Raw genomic sequence first — 17,903 nt, forward strand, 5'->3', positions numbered from 1 at the left:
ATATGCATTAATCTTTCTTAAGTATCTCTCTTTCTCAAGAGCCATCAGTAATTCTTTGCTGTTGCCAGTGATATAAGTTTTATTTAATAAAGTACATTTCCTGTTGCCTGTACAATAAACTTTATTCATTAAGTTCCTCCACTTGGCACTCAAGAATAATTGGGCTTTCTGTAAAATCTGTATATATAGATTTCACTTCTCACTATTCCCCATAAATGTCCTTTGCTTAAGGCACACAGTAAACTTAAAGGTGAATGTTAATATGTCAATAAAATTGTCAAGCACACTTTCGCTGTGTAAAATAATTAGAAGGCTAGATACAGTGAGGTAATTAATAGAAAATAATGATTATCTCTTTTTTTTTAAGTTATTTTTTAAAATTCATTTTATTTTTTTTTACTTTACTCAAGTTAAATATCTTCCCATCCAGAATGATTATCTCTTTAGAAAATTTATATCTTATATAGCAAAATTCTACCTATCATGGCTTTATAAAGGTAGTTCTCTGAGGATAATTAATGTAATGTTCCATGAAAATTTTTATATAGTTCTAGAATACTAAAATATTGTGTTTTAATATGTATACTTATAAAATTTTAGTTTATAATAAACTTTTCAAAGTGGCATAGTCCTAGGATTAAAATTTTTAAGGTATTCAAATAAAATATTTAATTGAAGAACAGTCTTTTTTTTTTTTTTAAGAAAAGACTTAATTTTTTTTAAGTTTTATTTTTTTTAAGGCTAGTCAAGTGAAGTAGTGGGAGTGGGGAAGGAACAAAGGAATCTGAAACTGGTTGTGATCAATTAGTTGTGAACACCACCGTACTTGGACCAGCCCAAAAGATTTAATTCTTGTCAAGACCTTTTACACTATAGTATTTATATTGAATTCTCTAGAGACCAATTTTTAAAAGGAAGTGAATTTAGGAAAACTTTATTGATTTATCTCCCTGTTAAACATTTATTTTTTAGCTCATTCCTTTTATTGTGAAAACGATAGAGATAATGGTTACAAAAGGTTGTGTTGGTATAATCAGTAACAGTTACCAGTTCCTAGAGATGTAGATTATCTAATTTTGATATTGCTCTTTTTTGTGCTGTCTAGAAATGGGTGAATAGAGAGATATCAAATTTTGACTATCTCATTCAAATAAATACAATGGCAGGAAGAACCTATAATGACCTTGCACAGTATCCTGTGGTAAGTTTTATATAAATCTCATAAATGTTGAATTGCTTTATGATTTTATAATATACAAAAGTATATGCATGTGCACCTGCACCAGCTCCTAAAAGAATTAATTATAAAAAAAGTATATGCATGATATTTATTTTAGATTTTTTAAAAATATATGACTTTTTTCCTTTTTGTATATTTTCTATTCTATTTTCAAAAAGTATATAAACATGATGAGTAATTAAAAAATAAAAGCTGTTTTTCATTCACTTCATTGAAATTGTTCCAGTGGTATTATAGGAAATTATTCTTCTAGTTATCGAACTAAAGATGAATAAATATTTGCAAGAGGGAAAAAATTGCTTTTAGAAACTATCTCTTTTTGTCTTTAAGTAAGTATTTGCTATTAGATATGGAGATGTTAGCATCTCTAGGAAAGAATGTCTAAATTGTAAATTGTGGCTCTTTTAGTTTCCCTGGATTTTACAAGATTATACTTCAGAAGAGTTGGATCTTAATAACCCTGCTGTATTTCGAGATCTTTCCAAACCAATTGGGGTAGTTAATGATAAAAATGCCAAAGCTATGCGAGAAAAGTAAGTGCTTTTTATTCCTATTGAAAGATACCCATTGCTCATTTGAATTTTTATGGATTTCTACTATGGCCAACCAAATGTGTGTTTTTATTTTTAAATGCACAAATACTTTTGATAATCAGAGTCATATAATTTGCTTCACTGAGTTTTCTTGAAAATATCTTGGTTGCCCTTTAAATATCTTAAGTATAATCTTTCTGATTTGCCTTCTTCAACAAATTTATGTTAATGTAGCTCAGAATTTCTTTTTATCTTGTAGTATGTGCTAAAGGATAATAGGTCCTTGAAATTTTTTTTCCCACGTATTTTAAGCTTTATAACCTAACTAAACTAACATGTATATAAAAATATCCATGTAATATAATAATATTTAGATATAGAATAATCTAATCTTGTCATTCAGTAGTAGTGTGAATAAAGAACAATGAAATGTGTAAGAATTTAGATAGTCATTTAATAAGAAAAAAATTTTTATAGTTCTATTTATTTATGATCCACCTGTCAACTTCTCATAATTGTTTTTGAAGCAAGCTGCCCACTGGCAAAAGAATAATCTGATTTTAATTTCCCTCTTCTCCATGTGAATTTGTGGGTGACTTTTCAGTTATGACTTATAATAAAAACAAAGAACTATTTTGCAAACTAACTTAGTTACAGATTCATTTGAAAGTAGGTGGTACTTTTTTTTTTTTACTTTTTCTTTGCAAATCTTCCCGAGAATTTTTGATGTGTTTATTATTTGATTTACCAGTGGAACTTGGCTGTGTATATATGTATTCAGTAACTGCCATTAGTCAAACTTTTTTCTGATAATAACCAAAAAAAGGTTTTGTGTTTTTTTTAAACAATGTTCCACAGGAATTATTTATATGAATAACTTATTTTATTGGTAACCAAAGATACAAGTTGTTTTAAATTTTAATGGCATATTTGTTTTTAGAGATAGGGTCTCACTCTATTGCCCAGGTGGGGATGCAGAGGCACAATCAGAGCTCATTGTAGCCTTGAACTCCTGGGTCCAAGGGATCCTCCCATCTCAGCCTTCCAAGTAGCTGGGACTACAGGCATGCGCCACTACGCCTGACTAATTTTTTTATTTTTTGTTCAGATGCCATGTGACCCAGGCTGATCTCAAACACCCAGGCTGATGCTTCTGCCTCAGCTTCCCAAAGTGGATTACAGGCACTTATGAGCCACCACACCCAAGCCAGATGGCATATTTTTGTATCAATACAAATGACTTTGACCTCTCAACTTTTATTTCCCTAAATATTACTAATTACTATGTAAAAGGAAATTGACCTCAGCTTGATGAACAGATTACTTTTTTTTTTTTTTTTGAGACAGAGTCTCTCGCTTTGTTGCCCAGGCTAGAGCGCTGTGATGTCAGCCTAGCTCACAGCAACCTCAAAGTCCTGAGCTCAAGTGATCTTCCTATTTCAGCCTCCCGAATAGCTGGGACTACACGCGGGTGCCACCATGCCCACCTTATTTTTTCTATTTGGAGTTGCCTGGCTAATTTTTTTTCTATTTTTGGTGGAGGCAGAGTCTTACTCTTGCTCAGGCTGTATTTGAATTCCTGACCTCAATTGATCCTCCCACCTAGGCCACCTGGAATGCTAGGATTATAGGCATGAGCCACTGTGCCTGGCCCAGATTACTATTTTGGTTTTAAAATTCAATGTTTATTGCATCTATAAAACTTGTCATTCTTATTCAGATTTTATACACACTAATTCAGAAGTCACCACTGAGACCAATTATACATTTAAGTATCAGTCATCGAATTTGCAGAATCACTAGATATCATTTGCTAATAATTTTGTTTAGGTCTTTTTCCTATCCACCATCTCCTTTTTCTTTTACCATTAGATTTCTAGGCATTAATTTCCACAATTCTTGACTGGTTCCCCATATTTTTTCTATTACCTTGGCACAAAAGAATGTCTAGTTATCACATTGCTTTTCCTAGCAGAAAAATGGAAACAACCAAAGTGTCTAAAAATAAAGAAATAGTTAAATTGTGGTATATCCATACAGTTTAATATTATGTACATGTTAAAAATAGACTATTCAATCACTTAGAAAGATGTCAATAGGAAATTCATAAACGAAAAAATAAATTGTGAACAATACATTATGTACAGTACTTTTAGTTAAAAATATTTGTATATTAATGTATACATTAGGATAGACAAATATTCACCAAAAAGTTAATGTTAATTATCTCTAGGACATGGAATTATACTTGATTTTAAGTTTCTTCTGTTTTAATCATCTTCGTTTTCTAATTTTTCTACAGTGAACATGTATTATTATTTTTGTGTGTGTGTGTGGTTTCAGACTGTGAACTTTATTTATTTTATTTATTTCAGCATATTATGGGGGTACAATTGCCCATGCCCCCTTGCCCCCCTTGAGTCAGAGCTTCAAGTGTGACCATCCCCCAAACATTGTATATCTCACTCATTATGTTTGAATATACCCATCCCCTCCTCCCCCTCTGAACAAGTATTATTTTTTTTTCTTTTTTTTTGTTAAATTTCTCTTTTCTTTCATACTTATTTTCTTTTTTTTTATTCTACTATTGCATCTTACCATCCAATGAACATGTATTATTATTGCATGATGCAAAACTGTTCCAGAATCCAGTGTTAGTGATTTTTCATTGTTCAGAAAAAAAGTATTAAGGAATGAAACTTTTCATTTATTAATGTGATGTGATAATATGAATAATAAAGCATATAAAGAAGGACTGACTTTTTAAAGACTATTATTAGTAATACAATATAAACTTATGCCCCAAAATTTGTGGGTTTTTTTTATAGATATGAAAATTTTGAGGATCCTATGGGAACTATTGATAAGTTTCATTATGGTACTCACTATTCAAATTCTGCGGGGGTCATGCACTATCTCATCCGTGTAGAACCATTCACCACCCTCCATATCCAGCTTCAGAGTGGAAGGTATGTTTTGAGTAAATAAGCTGTTTTCTTATGACTACATATTAGTGTTGAAAAGTATTTGCTTTTTGTCATGTACTTTGTAACAGGGCCATGTCTTTTTTTATTCTCCTCTATTAGGTTTTGATTCTGTTAAAAATAGCCAAACTAGTTTGAGAATGAGTCACTCAAACTGACTCACACAAGTGACTTTTTTTTTTTTTTTTTTTTTTTTTTGAGACAGAGTCTCACTTTGTTGCCCAGGCTAGAGTGAGTGCCGTGGCGTCAGCCTAGCTCACAGCAACCTCAAACTCCTGGGCTCCAGTGATCCTTCTGCCTCAGCCTCCCGGGTAGCTGGGACTACAGGCATGCGCCACCATGCCCGGCTAATTTTTTTTTTATATATATATCAGTTGGCCAATTAATTTCTTTCTATTTATAGTAGAGACGGGGTCTCGCTCTTGCTCAGGCTGGTTTTGAACTCCTGACCTTGAGCAATCCGCCCGCCTCGGCCTCCCAAGAGCTAGGATTACAGGCGTGAGCCACAGCGCCCGGCCACACAAGTGACTTTTATGGAGAATTCCTTTTTCAGTGTCAACCCAGTGCACCTTTGTGATTCTTACTCTTTTGAAAAATCTATCAGAGGTTTAGAATTCGATCTGATTTAGAGAGAATTCAATCTAACCATTGCCTATGTAGTCTTAAAAACATTTATCAAGAGGAGTAGAAAAAGGGAGCAATAAAAGACACATACATTGTAGCAGCAGCTCAAAGAGATCTGTGGTATCACTATATTAGTGTGTTGCCTGTGAGTACTATAACTTACCTACATTTCGCATTCTTCTAATAATCCTAAGGAAACTAACTTCTCCGTGAATTTTCTGTGCAGTGATGCCAGAGATGGGATGCGGCTATGGGTGCAGGTGGGGCTTTGCTCGCCCACCTGTTGCCTCCTCCTGTATTGGGGGTGGCGGGAGATGGGTACCACAGTGATAAGGGACTTGTATATAGAACATATAAAAAATCCTTCCAAGCTAGGCATGGTGGCACTCACCTGAAGTCCTAGCTACTGGAGTGGCTGCAGTGGGAGGATTACTTGAGCCCAGGAGCTTGAGTCCAGCCTGGGCAACATGATAATGGTGAGACCCTGTCTCTTTAAAAAGAAAAACTAACCCTTACTACTAAATAATACAAAGACAAATGTTAAAAAATTGACATAGGGTCCAAGCATCTTGGTTCACGCCTGTAATCCTAGCACTTTGGGAGGCCAAGCCAGGAGGATTGCTTGAGGCCAGGAGTTTGAAGATCAGCCTGAGTAAGAGTGGGACCTTGTCTCTACAAAAAACACACAGATTAGCTGGGTGTGGTTGTGCACACCTGTAGACCAACTACTCAGGAAGCTGAGGCAGGAGGATTGCTTGAGCCCAGGAATTGGAGGTTGCAGTGAGCTATGATGATGCCACTGCATTCTAGCTGGGGCAACACAGAAAAACCCTGTCTCTCAGGAAAAAAAAAAGACATGGACAAAAGATCTGAATAAACATTTCTCCTAAGAAGATGTAAACATTCAATAAACACATGAAAAGATGCTAAATATCATGAGTTATTGGGGGAATCAAATCAAAACCACTTACAATGGATATAATCAAAAAATAATATAACTAGTGTGGATGAGCATGTTGAGAAATTGATACCCTTGTATACTACTGGTGGGACTGTAAAATGGTGCAGCCTTTCTGGAAAATAGTCCTCAAAAGGTTAAACATAGAATTATTAATATTGATACCATATGTCTTCGTTCATTTTGTGTTGCTATAAAGGAATACCTGAAGCTGGGTAATTTACGAAGAAAAGAAGTTTATTTGGCTCATGATCCTGCAGGCTGTGCAAGGAGCATGGTGCCAGCATCTGCTTCTGGTGAAGGATTTAGGCTGCTTCCACTCACGGTGAAAGGCGAAGGGGAGACAACATGTGCAGATTGCATGGCAAGAGTAGGGGATGTGGCAGGCTCTTTCAACAGCCAGTTCTCACAAGAACTGAGAATGAGAACTCACACCTGTGAGAATGACACCAAGTCATTCATAGGGATTCACTCCCATGATCCAAATACCTCCAACCAGGTCCCACCTCCAACATTGGAGATCAAATTTCAACATGAGACTTGATGGGGCCAAACAAACCATATCCAAACCATATTAGCACCATAAGCCCTAGGAATTCCACTCCTAGATACAGACTCAATATAATTGAAGACATATGTTCACACAAAAACTTGTACATAAATGTTCATAGCAGCATTATTTATAACCAAAAAATAGAAAGAACCCAAGTGTCCATCTACTAATAAATGAATAAATAAATGCTATATATTCATACAATGGAATATTATTTAGCTATAAATGGATAAAAGGAATGAAGTGTTGATACATGCTATGATATTGATGAACCTTGAAAATTTGCTAAATGAAATCAACCAGACACAAAAGCCCACATACTGCATGATTTGCATGAAATACCCAAAGTAGGCAAATCCATAGAGAGAGAAAATAGATTAGCAGTTGCCAGGTGGTAAGGGTAGGGTGAATAGGGAGTGACTGCTAACAGGTACAGCATTTCTTTTTGGTGTGATAAGAATGTTCTAAAATTGATTGTGGTGGTTACAAATTAAACCGTTGAATTGTCCACTTGAAATGAGTGAATTATATGGCATGTTAATTTTATCTCAATTAAAGCTATACCTCTCCTTGAGTATGAATATACCACCATTAGACTTTTTAGATGGTCCGATACCTGTTTATAAGTATATTTAAAGTTCCCTTAAGATCAGCTTTGCCTCAAACCAAAATTAATAGATACTAAAAAAACAATCAAATTAGTCATCAGTGTCATTTTCCTTTATAGCATGGCTGTACCTGATCAGACTCAAGGCTACTACATACTTACTTAATAAATCCAGGAAAACAATATTAAAGGAAATAAAACAGAAGGGATTCATGCTTTGTGTGATTAGGGATGCTTAATACAATCACAGCATAATCACTTGAGCTTTTTCCAACCACTGTAGACTCAGAGTGCCCATGGTGAAATTTAAATAAATAAGATTAATTAATTAAAATTAAATGAAATTAATATGATAGTATATGCAAGTAAAATACAAATGCTGTAACCACAGAGCTATTTCCCTAACTCACCCTCTGGGATTAAGTAGAAGTTTGTTGGCTTAGCTAGGATTCACACCTGTAATCCTAGCACTCCGGGAGGCCAAGGCAGGAGGATCACTTGAGATCAGGTGTTCAAGACCAGCCTGAGCAAGAGTGAGACCCCATCTCTATTTACTAAATAAGTAAATAAATAAGCAGAAGAGTTTGTAAAGATGTTCATGTATCGTGAATTAAATCAGCAGCATTCCTATAGATCTATTAACCAAGTATATTAGTACTATACTATTTAGTTATATTTAAACTCTGTGATTTTCAAATATTAAAATAACATTCTCTTTTTGTAATTTTACTCGGCAAAAATTATGCTATTTTTTAAAAAGTCTCTTAGTATTTAATTTACATGAAGTTTTTCTCCAGTGTGATTTGGTTTTCAACTAAGATGATACCAGTGATTAAAATTACAGTATTTAGTTCCTGAGTTCCTGACAACAAAATATTAAAGATAGATTATCCTAATAAGGAGAGGAAATTGTGGCAACGTAGCAAGACCACTGTGTCTCTATAAAAGAGCTGGGTGTGAGGATAAGATAGGAGGATCGCTTGAGCCTAGGAGTTTAAGGTTACAGTGAGCTACGATTGAGCCACTGCACTACAGCCTGGGTGATGGAGTGAGACCCTGTATCAAAAAACAAACAAACAAAAAAAACACATAAAAGTAAAAACTAAAGAGAAAAATTAAGAAAAGAACAGCTCTAATCATTAGGAAACCTTAAGGGAGTTTAAAGGTTTTGTTTCATGCTTCGTTTTTGCTCTCATTCAATATTTATTCTCTTTCAATTTCTACATGCAGGTTTGACTGTGCAGATAGACAGTTCCATTCCATCCCGGCTACCTGGCAAGCTCTTATGGATAATCCATATGATGTGAAAGAACTTATTCCTGAATTCTTTTATTTCCCCGAGTTTTTGGAAAATCAAAATGGTAAGAAATAATGGATTAGAAACTTGACTCAGCAAGTCCCAATGAAGCAGCCTAAAAAATGTCTTTCAGTACATTTTTGTAATGTCCTGTAGATTATTTAAAGTTCAGTTTGTCTGTAGATTTCTTAGTGAAAGGGCTTAACTGATGGTACTAATCTTAACTTCCAGGAAAGTGCTGTTGGGAAGTAAGATAAATGAGTCAAATTTGAATTGGTAAGAGAATTTATCAGACTACAGTGTTTACTAGAGAAGCAAAAGTGGCCATATGCTATTTCAGCCATATACTCTTCTTAGTTTAAAAGTCTTTGAGTTGGCCGGGTGTGGTGGCTCACGCCTGTAATCTTAGCACTCTGGGAGGCCAAGGCGGGTGGATTGCTTGAGGTCAGGAGTTCAAGATCAGCCTGAGCAAGAGTAAGACCCTGTCTCTACTAAAAAAACAGAAATAAATTAGCTGGACAACTTAAAATAAATAGAAAAAATTAGCCAGGCATGGTGGCCCATGCCTGTAGTCCCAGCTACTCGGGAGGCTGAGGCAGAAGGATTGCTTGAGCCGAGGAGTTTGAGGTTGCTGTGAGCTAGGCTGATGCCATGGCACTCTAGCCCAGGCAACAGAGTGAGACTCTGTTTCAAAAAAAAAAGTCTTTGAGTTAGATAAGGTGAGGGTTTAGAGTTGGTCTACAGAACCAAATCCATGGACAAACTCACATATATAAGGTTTCATTGGAACACAGCTAGCCAGTTCATAGGTACTTTCAAAGTGTAACAGCAGATTTGAGTAGTTGGAACAGAGACCATATTGCTCACAAAGCCAAAAATATTTCTTCTTTGACCTCGTATAGAAAAAGTTTGCCAACTCTTGATTTAGAGCATAGAAGAGTAGGCAAATTGAAAATAATGACAGGGTATAAGTTATTACAGTATTTGAAAATTCATAGAGAAGCATGGCAGGAAATATACTTTAAAATGTCCAAATACTTTTTCTTTGAGGTAGTTTTGCATTTATTTTTAAACATAAACATGTACTTACCATCAAATTGATATTAACTGACCAACACTTAAGTGCACATATGTAATAACATTCATCGCGTGTTGCACAGATGGGAGGGTGAGGGAGGGGATGGGTATATACACACCTAATGGGTGTGGTGCGCACCGTCTGGGGTGTGGACATACTTGAAGCTCTGACTCAGGTGAGGCAAAGGTAATATATGTAACCTAAACATTTGTACCCTCGTAATATGCTGAAATTTAAAAAAATTTAAAAAAGCACACAAAAATAAACATAAATAATATTAATATTTAACCCTTCACTTATTCAGTCAAATTCTTTATCATGTTGGGGAGAGCATATTCAGGGCTTAATGTCACTTTGATCATGTATTCCACGACAAGCTGTTGGAGGCAGGGCATCTGATTTTCAGAGTAAGACAGTTAGAATTGGTGACTTTCAGGAAATCATGTAAATCTATTGACTGAGTCTGATGCTAGACTCTCAGTCAGCCATTGAACTTGAGTCTCCTAAAGCAGGGTATCTGGAATAGAAGGGATAAACAGACTAAATTTGGATGCAGAGTTCAAGTTTAGCTTGACAATTTATGATACTCATCAGAGCTAATTGCTGTCCTTAGCACTACTGTCCTGATGGATTCCATTTCTAACTATATATTGCCTCTTTGAAAGGAGCTGAGTGGAAGAAGACAAATACTTCAGTTAGAATGCCTTCAGGGACAACTATTAAAACTCAATCAAAATTGTGCAAACAAGGAAATTTTAGTATTTTCCTTAATAAAACCCCTGAGGTATGATAGTTTTAGGTAGCTTTAGGTCATCAAGGCCAACTTTTTCTGTATTTTCACACTGCCCTTCTGAGCGTTTTGGCTTTGGCTAGTTCCTCTCATAGTTAACAAATGACTGAAGCAGTTTTAGGCAACATAGACAGATACAACAGTATCTTAGAAAGAAGTGATACTGTTTGTCCATTGTGTCCTTTCCTAAGAGTAAAAAACTATTTGTCATAACCTCTCCTCATTCTCCAGAGCTGGATCATATAGCAACCTCTAAACAGGTCACCTGGAATGAGCATGACATAGGGCAGAGGTGGACATTCAAATGAAATAAAGGGCCAAGTGTGGTGGCTCACATCTGTAATCCCAACACTTAGGGAAGCTAAGGTGGGAGGATTGCTTGAGCCTAGGAGTTTGAGGTTATAGTGAGCTATTATATTAATTTAATTGCACTACTGTACTCCAGCCTAGGCTACAGAACAAGACCCTGTCTTTAAAATAGATAGATAGCAAGACCCTGTCTAATTAATTCATTAATTAATTCTGCACTCCAGCCTAGGCTACAGCGCAAGACCCTGTCTTTAAAATAAATAGATAGGTAGATAGGAAGACCCTCTGAAATAAATAAATAAATATTCTGCTAGCAAATGAGAAGGGGAAACGGCCATCAGGTGAGCAACAAACAGTGTCTGCTACTCAGTGATTGGGTTAACTTAAAGCTAAAGACCCTGTGGATATTGTCAGTCTATGATATTTAAATCTCTCTCCAACTTGGGACACTGATATTTTAAGGCAGCTTACTGGTATTTTAAGCCTGGTATTTTAAGGCCTTCTTTTTTGAAGGTCTTTTGTATTAACATTCCTCTCTTCCCCACCCCTACCCCCACCTCCCACGCCACATTACGTGAACCAGAAAACCTCATATTGGGAAAAGCTTTTCAAAATGCCATGTTCTAACTATATGAGCAAATTTTGTTATGCAAGTATCTATTTAGAATAGTGCTATATAAATATATTATTCTTCCAGACGATAAATATAGCTCTTCCAGTGAGTGAGTTTAAGTTATGCCAAAAATCTATAAAGAGCTGTATTTTGTAAACTAATCATTATAGGAGCTATGTTATTTATTTTTAGTGTAAGAAGAAAACTTAATGCATTTTGGTTAGATTAAGGTGAGGCTTGTAGCTATAGTTCCTCTCACTTTTCTTAACAAAAATGGTTAATTCTTATTCTGATTTACCTTGTAATAACTAATTTAAAACTATTTTATTTTAATTTATGTTTTTTAATTATCTGAGAGAATGTACTCCAATAGATAAGAGTTAAAGAAGGAAAAACTAACATCTGTTTTGCTTCGGAATGTGCCCTCATTTGTATTTGTTTTACTTCATTTACACAAATCTAAAATGATTTGATACATTTTTCTTTTTACATGTCTTAGAATTTAACTTGGGTCATCTGCAAGTTTCCAAAGAAGTAGTAAATGACGTCATTCTCCCGAAATGGGCTAAGTCAGCTGAAGACTTCATCTATAAGCATAGGAAAGCTCTGGTAAGGTTTTTGTGTTTAGAAATTAGACAGATTAATAAGATAAATATTTTCCAGAGGATGGGATAAAGTATATCTGGTGTTAATTATTTTTCCATATTAATTTGTCATCTAGGCTGGGCGCGGAGGCTCACACCTGTAATCCTAGCACTCTGGTGGGTGAGGCAGGCCAATTGCTCCAGGTCAGGAGTTCGAAACCAGCTTGAGCAAGAGCTAGACCCTGTCTCTACTATAAATAGAAAGAAATTAATTGGCCAAATAATATATATAGAAAAAATTAGCCGGGCATGGTGGCACATGCCTCTAATCCCAGCTACCCAGGAGTTTGAGGTTGCTGTGAGCTAGGCTGACACCATGGCACTCACTCTAGCCTGGGCAACAAAACGAGACTCTGTCTCAAAAAAAAAAAAAAGAAAATTTGTCATCCATTATATATACTCTTTTTAGAAAGTACAACATAGTAATTTATTTTGAAGATCTGTATCTTCTGTTTTGTGTGATATAATATAGTTCTATGAGTATATACCAAAATATTCAATATTTTAGTTCTATAAGATGTATAACTGCTGTATATGTAACTATCAAGTCACTAAACTGGTACAGTTTGATGTTATGCAATTTTCACACTTGTTTTAAATCTAACAAGGATGAATACATTTTTGTTTTCTCTGAAGAATTTCACTAAGCTTCTGATAAGAAAGGTAGCTGCCGGGCACAGTGGCTCACGCCTGTAATCCTAGCACTTTGGGAGGCCAAGGTGGGCGGATTGCTCAAGGTCAGGAGTTCAGAACCAGCCTGAGCGAGACCCTGTCTCTACCAAAAATAGAAAGAAATTAATTGACCAACTAAAAATATAAATACAAAAAATTAGCCGGACATGGTGGCGCATGCCTATAGTCCCAGCTACTCGGGAGGCTGAGGCAGGAGGATCGCTTGAGCCCAGGAGATTGAGGTTGCTGTGAGCGAGGCTGACGCCATGGCACTCACTCTAGCCTGGGCAACAAAGTGAGAGTCTGTCTCAAAAAAAAAAAAAAAAGAAAGGTAGCTAAACCTAGGCTGGGTCCTTAAGGTCCTTAAGTGCGGCCTTTTAACTAAAAGGCCAAATTTTACAGAACAAGTCCTTTTATTAAAAGGGATGCAGCAGAAAAAGATGAAGTTTTTCTTGCCTTCTTTGGTTCTTAAATATAACAATCTTGAAATCAGAAGGCTGTTTTATAAAAAAATGAGTTTTGCTGGGCTCAGTGGTGCATGACTATAGTCCCAGCTACTCAGGAGGCTGAGGCAGCAGAATCCCTTGAGCCTAGCCATTTAAGGTCAACCTGGGCAACATGACAAGACCCTGTCTGTGTCACAAAAAAAGAAAAGAAAAAGCACCACTTATTCAGAAATGAATAATGGATTGCAATCTGGTAATAACCAATGCCCTAGCAAACCAGGAGGTAGGGAGGGAGGGCAGCCAGAGATATACCCAGGGAGGCAAAGGAAGGCAAAGGTTTTAAAGATAAAATGAAGAAGGTTATATAAATTGTTTTAAAACAGTTACCCTTGGCCACAAGGATTAACACATTGACTGCCACACTAGAAAAAAAAAATCTTTTCCTTGGGGTCCCGGTGTTTTATTATAAAGATAGAAGATATTAAGCCAGTCTGTTGCATTAAAAAAAATAAATAAATAAATAAAAAATAAAGATAGAATAAAAACTTCAAAAACAAAACAATCCTTTCTAATTTAATGAAAATTTTGTTATTTTTTATTCTTTTCTCTGTATGAGTTATATGCAACTTGAAAAATAGTTCTCCTGGCTCCCGAACTGATGTGAGTTACATACACTTCATGAGGCCATGAGCTCAAAACTAGCGTGAGTTAAATACAACACACATGGCACTTAATGTGTTAATAACAAGGGTGACGTCAGTCCAAGATTGAACAGGCAGTTGCTGGGCAGACAGAAGTATTCTTTGTGTATGGTTACGGTGGCCTTTGTGCAAGGTTGTGGTTTTCACAGAATTCTTGTAATAATTTTTATCACAGACATGTGTGCATCAGAGTCTCCTTTCTGACCTCTCCAATCCATTTTGTTAGGCTTTGCCATCATTGACTCCATTCTGATTCTGACAACTTTCACAACATCTATTAATATTAATAAGATGTTAGAAATATGTATTTTAGTTATGTACTGCTTTGTAACAAATTATCCAAAAATTCAGTGGTTTAAAAATATAGCCCTTTTATCATCTCTCACAGTTCTGTGGGTTGACTGGTCTCAATTGGACATTTCTACTTATCTTGCTTGAGGTTCTCATGCAGTTGTAATCATTTGGCAGCTGAGGTTGGAATCATCTAAAGGCTGCATTGAGACACAGTAGGTTGCTGGACTTTTCTCTCTCTCCATGTAGTCTCAGGACATCTCCTCTCCATGTGGTCTCTCCTGCTGACTGGGTAGCCAGATGACTTCTTACATGGCAGTTCAGGGATCCCCAAAAGTGAAAAAGTGGAAGCTTCCACACCTTCTTAAATAATGCTCTGAACTGTCATTGCATCGCTTCTGCCACTTTGTAGTGGTTAAATAGTAACAGTATCAATGCCAGATTCAAGAGGAGGGAAAATAAACTCCACCTCTCAGTGGTGAAGAATGAAAAAGAATTTGTAGCTATCATTAATCACCATACAGTCTGCCCTCTGGTCACAAATTATTTACATTCCTCCTACATACAAAATATACTCACTTCCTCTCAAGACACCCCCCATTCCCAGAGTCTCATCTCATTAAGGCAGGAATTGACAAACTGTTTCTGTAAAGGGACATATAATACATTTTTCTGCCTTTGTTAGCCATAAGGTCTGTGTCACAGCTGCTCAGTTCTGCCATTGTAGTGTAAAAGCAAGTGGGTATGGCTGTGTTCTACTACTTATCTACGAATCTGGCAGCAACTAAGACTTGACCCACAGGCTAGTAGTTTGCTTACCCGCCTCATTAAGGCTTGAGACTTAAATTCCAGGATCCACATTATCTAAATTAAGTCTGTGTGTGGATGAAACTACTCAAGTGTGGCTCCTCTTGGATTTGAGGACAGAACTAAAGAGACAAGTTATCTGCCTCCATGTGACAACAGTGGTGTGAAAGGACACAACTGTAACAGACACTCCCATTCAAAAGGGGGAGAAAAAACGGGAGGCTCCTAGTAGTCTCTGGTTTATAGCAATTCAGAATTCCAATAGGCCGCAGTGAGCTATGATCATGCCACTGCACTCCAGCCTGTGCAACAGAGCAAGACCCCATTTCTAACAACAACAAAAATGAATTCTAGTAGGGACATGTTCTCAGATCTTTTGTTAGGACCCAGTCCTATTTCCTGAGAGTGGTTCTCAGTGCCTTGAGTGTTTGCCCCCCCCCCAACAACATTCTTCCTTTTCCATACAAAAAGACCTTTGTTTTTTACTTGAGTATCTTTGTCAGCCTCTTTCTTAGTAAGTTGAAAACCAAAGTTCTCTCTTCATTTTTTAACAGTTTCTCTTTTAATCAGAACTAGTATAATTCCCTGTAGGAACATATAAGAGAGTCAAAAATAAAAAAAAAGAACTAGTATAATTCTATTTAAAACTTTATGAGTTTCTTATGTATCAACTCTGTTGGACAAAAGCCATTCCACATTTCTTTACAAAACAGTCCCTTCTCTACTTTGGGCCAAATGGGCAGTTACTATGGAAAAATTCCCTTTGAATTCTTACTCTTCTCATACATTTATCATAGGCAGCTAAAAGAAGCCAATTGGCACTTTAAAATGTTCTATCTGGAAGTCTTCACACCCAAATCCATGAGTTCATTAGGAACCCTTCCTATCTTTCATGCAACTAAACCCTAATTACCTTTTTATCCTGTCTCCCATAACAATTTCATCACTGTCTTTTAAGTTATCACTACCAGGCTCCAGGAGATCTCTGCCTGCCACCCCATCCACCTCTTGGTATGTGGGTACAGGGGGGAAAAGTGATTTGCAGCTATTTATTCCACCCCAGTGTAGTTTCATTATTGCCATGATTTGAATTTCTTTTTCTTTCCTTTTTTCCTTGACTTGAATTTCTAGACAAATATGTGGAAATTTTACCACAAAGATGCATTCCACAGCTATCTTTAACTCTTTTGTTTTTGATATTTGGGCTGTTATTAGCATATTTGTATTCTCTTCACCCATTAGTTAAATGCATATGTTGATATTAGTAAATATAATATTTACATTATAGTAGATACAAATAGTTAATATATGTAGTAGATACTGAAAAAACATTTAACATGATTTTGAAAGAATTTTATTTACAGGCAGAAAGATTTGTCTGGAAATGTTTAATTTGCTCTATTTTAAAGAACTGAATTTACATTTACATTGTGTAGTTAGAAGGTGTCTCTATATTAATTATTAAATTTGTTCCTTTTCTAGGAGTCTGAATATGTTTCTGCTCATCTTCATGAATGGATAGATCTGATTTTTGGCTATAAACAGAGGGGGCCAGCTGCAGTGGAGGCGCTCAATGTTTTCTATTATTGTAGTTATGAAGGTATTAACTTATATACTTTTTCTCTTTATTTTGATAGAAACTATTGTTTAACATATGTTTACACACATTATTTTGGGCCTATTTAATACGAGAAAGATTACATTTTTAAAATAGATTTCTGGCCAGGTGCAGTGGCTCATTCCTGTAATACCAGTTCTTTGAGAGGATGAGGCAGGAGGATCTCTTGAGCCCAGGAGTTCAAGACCAGCCTGGGAAACATAATGAGAAACTGTCTCTACAAAAAGTAAAATAATTCGCTAGGCATGGTGGCACATGCCTATAGCCAGCTACTCTGGAGGCTGAGGTGGGAGGATCGCTTGAGCCAATGAGCTGTAATCAAGCCATTGAGCTGTGATTGTACCACTACACAGACCCTGTCTCCATAACAACAACAAAATCAACAACTTTCTATTTGGAAAATTAAGAGGCCACTGCATTTTTTGTAATAGTTAAGTATATATATGCAAATCTAATTATAAATGTCAATTATTAGTACCATAAAGGTTTTGATCTCTGGCATATGTATCCTATTTAGTCAGGTCTTACATTAAATATTTAGTATTAAATTGTTAGCAGACTTTGAAAGAAGGCTTCTAGAGTTACAAATAAGTTCTTCAAATGATAAATAAGGTGACATCATTTAGCTCAGGATGAAGAACATTTTTCTGATGGCTTTAAAAGGATAAAAAATAATTCTTTTCTAATTTTTAAGTAGAACTCATCATTCTAAAGATTGTGACTATTGTAAAGTTTTGTGAATTTGAATGCAGTCAGAGACTTTTGGTAAAGAAACATATTTTTACCATGCCATATCCATTCAGGTTATAGGTTTGTAGGGAGGTAATATTACATAGTTATTAGTAGGTTTGACTTACCTAGTTTAGGCAATTACTAGACATATAACAGTCTATATTAGGTGTGGCTAAGTATAGTCAGTCAGCCAGAATATCACTTTTCCCAACCTTTGTTTTAAGCAATAACTTTTTTTTTTTAAAGCCAGTCAAATTTAGCAGTGGGGGGTTGAATACCAACTTTAGTGACACTAATGTTAATAAGTTCTTAACCCACTACCATTGGACCAGCCAAAGCAATAACTTTAAGCAGTATTTTTGTGTGGTTATTGCTCTTGTTTCAGCTTGACTATCATGAAGAAAAC

At 35.8% G+C, this 17,903-nt stretch overlaps 1 protein-coding gene across 5 annotated transcripts in view; it reads left to right on the forward strand.

The window, feature by feature from the left end:
- NBEAL1 (neurobeachin like 1) overlaps positions 1–17,903 on the forward strand; it is a 164,228-nt gene that overhangs the window by 115,617 nt on the left and 30,708 nt on the right. For all 5 annotated transcript variants that reach the window (XM_076005822.1, XM_076005824.1, XM_076005821.1 and 2 more), the window contains 6 exons: positions 1,106–1,201; positions 1,649–1,773; positions 4,602–4,742; positions 8,730–8,860; positions 12,086–12,195; positions 16,630–16,747. In XM_076005822.1, the coding sequence (XP_075861937.1) occupies positions 1,106–1,201; positions 1,649–1,773; positions 4,602–4,742; positions 8,730–8,860; positions 12,086–12,195; positions 16,630–16,747 (721 nt within the window). The remainder of the gene's footprint in view (positions 1–1,105; positions 1,202–1,648; positions 1,774–4,601; positions 4,743–8,729; positions 8,861–12,085; positions 12,196–16,629; positions 16,748–17,903) is intronic.

The sequence above is a fragment of the Microcebus murinus genome, chromosome 8 (assembly GCF_040939455.1).
Source record: "Microcebus murinus isolate Inina chromosome 8, M.murinus_Inina_mat1.0, whole genome shotgun sequence".
Taxonomy (NCBI): Eukaryota; Metazoa; Chordata; class Mammalia; order Primates; family Cheirogaleidae; genus Microcebus; species Microcebus murinus.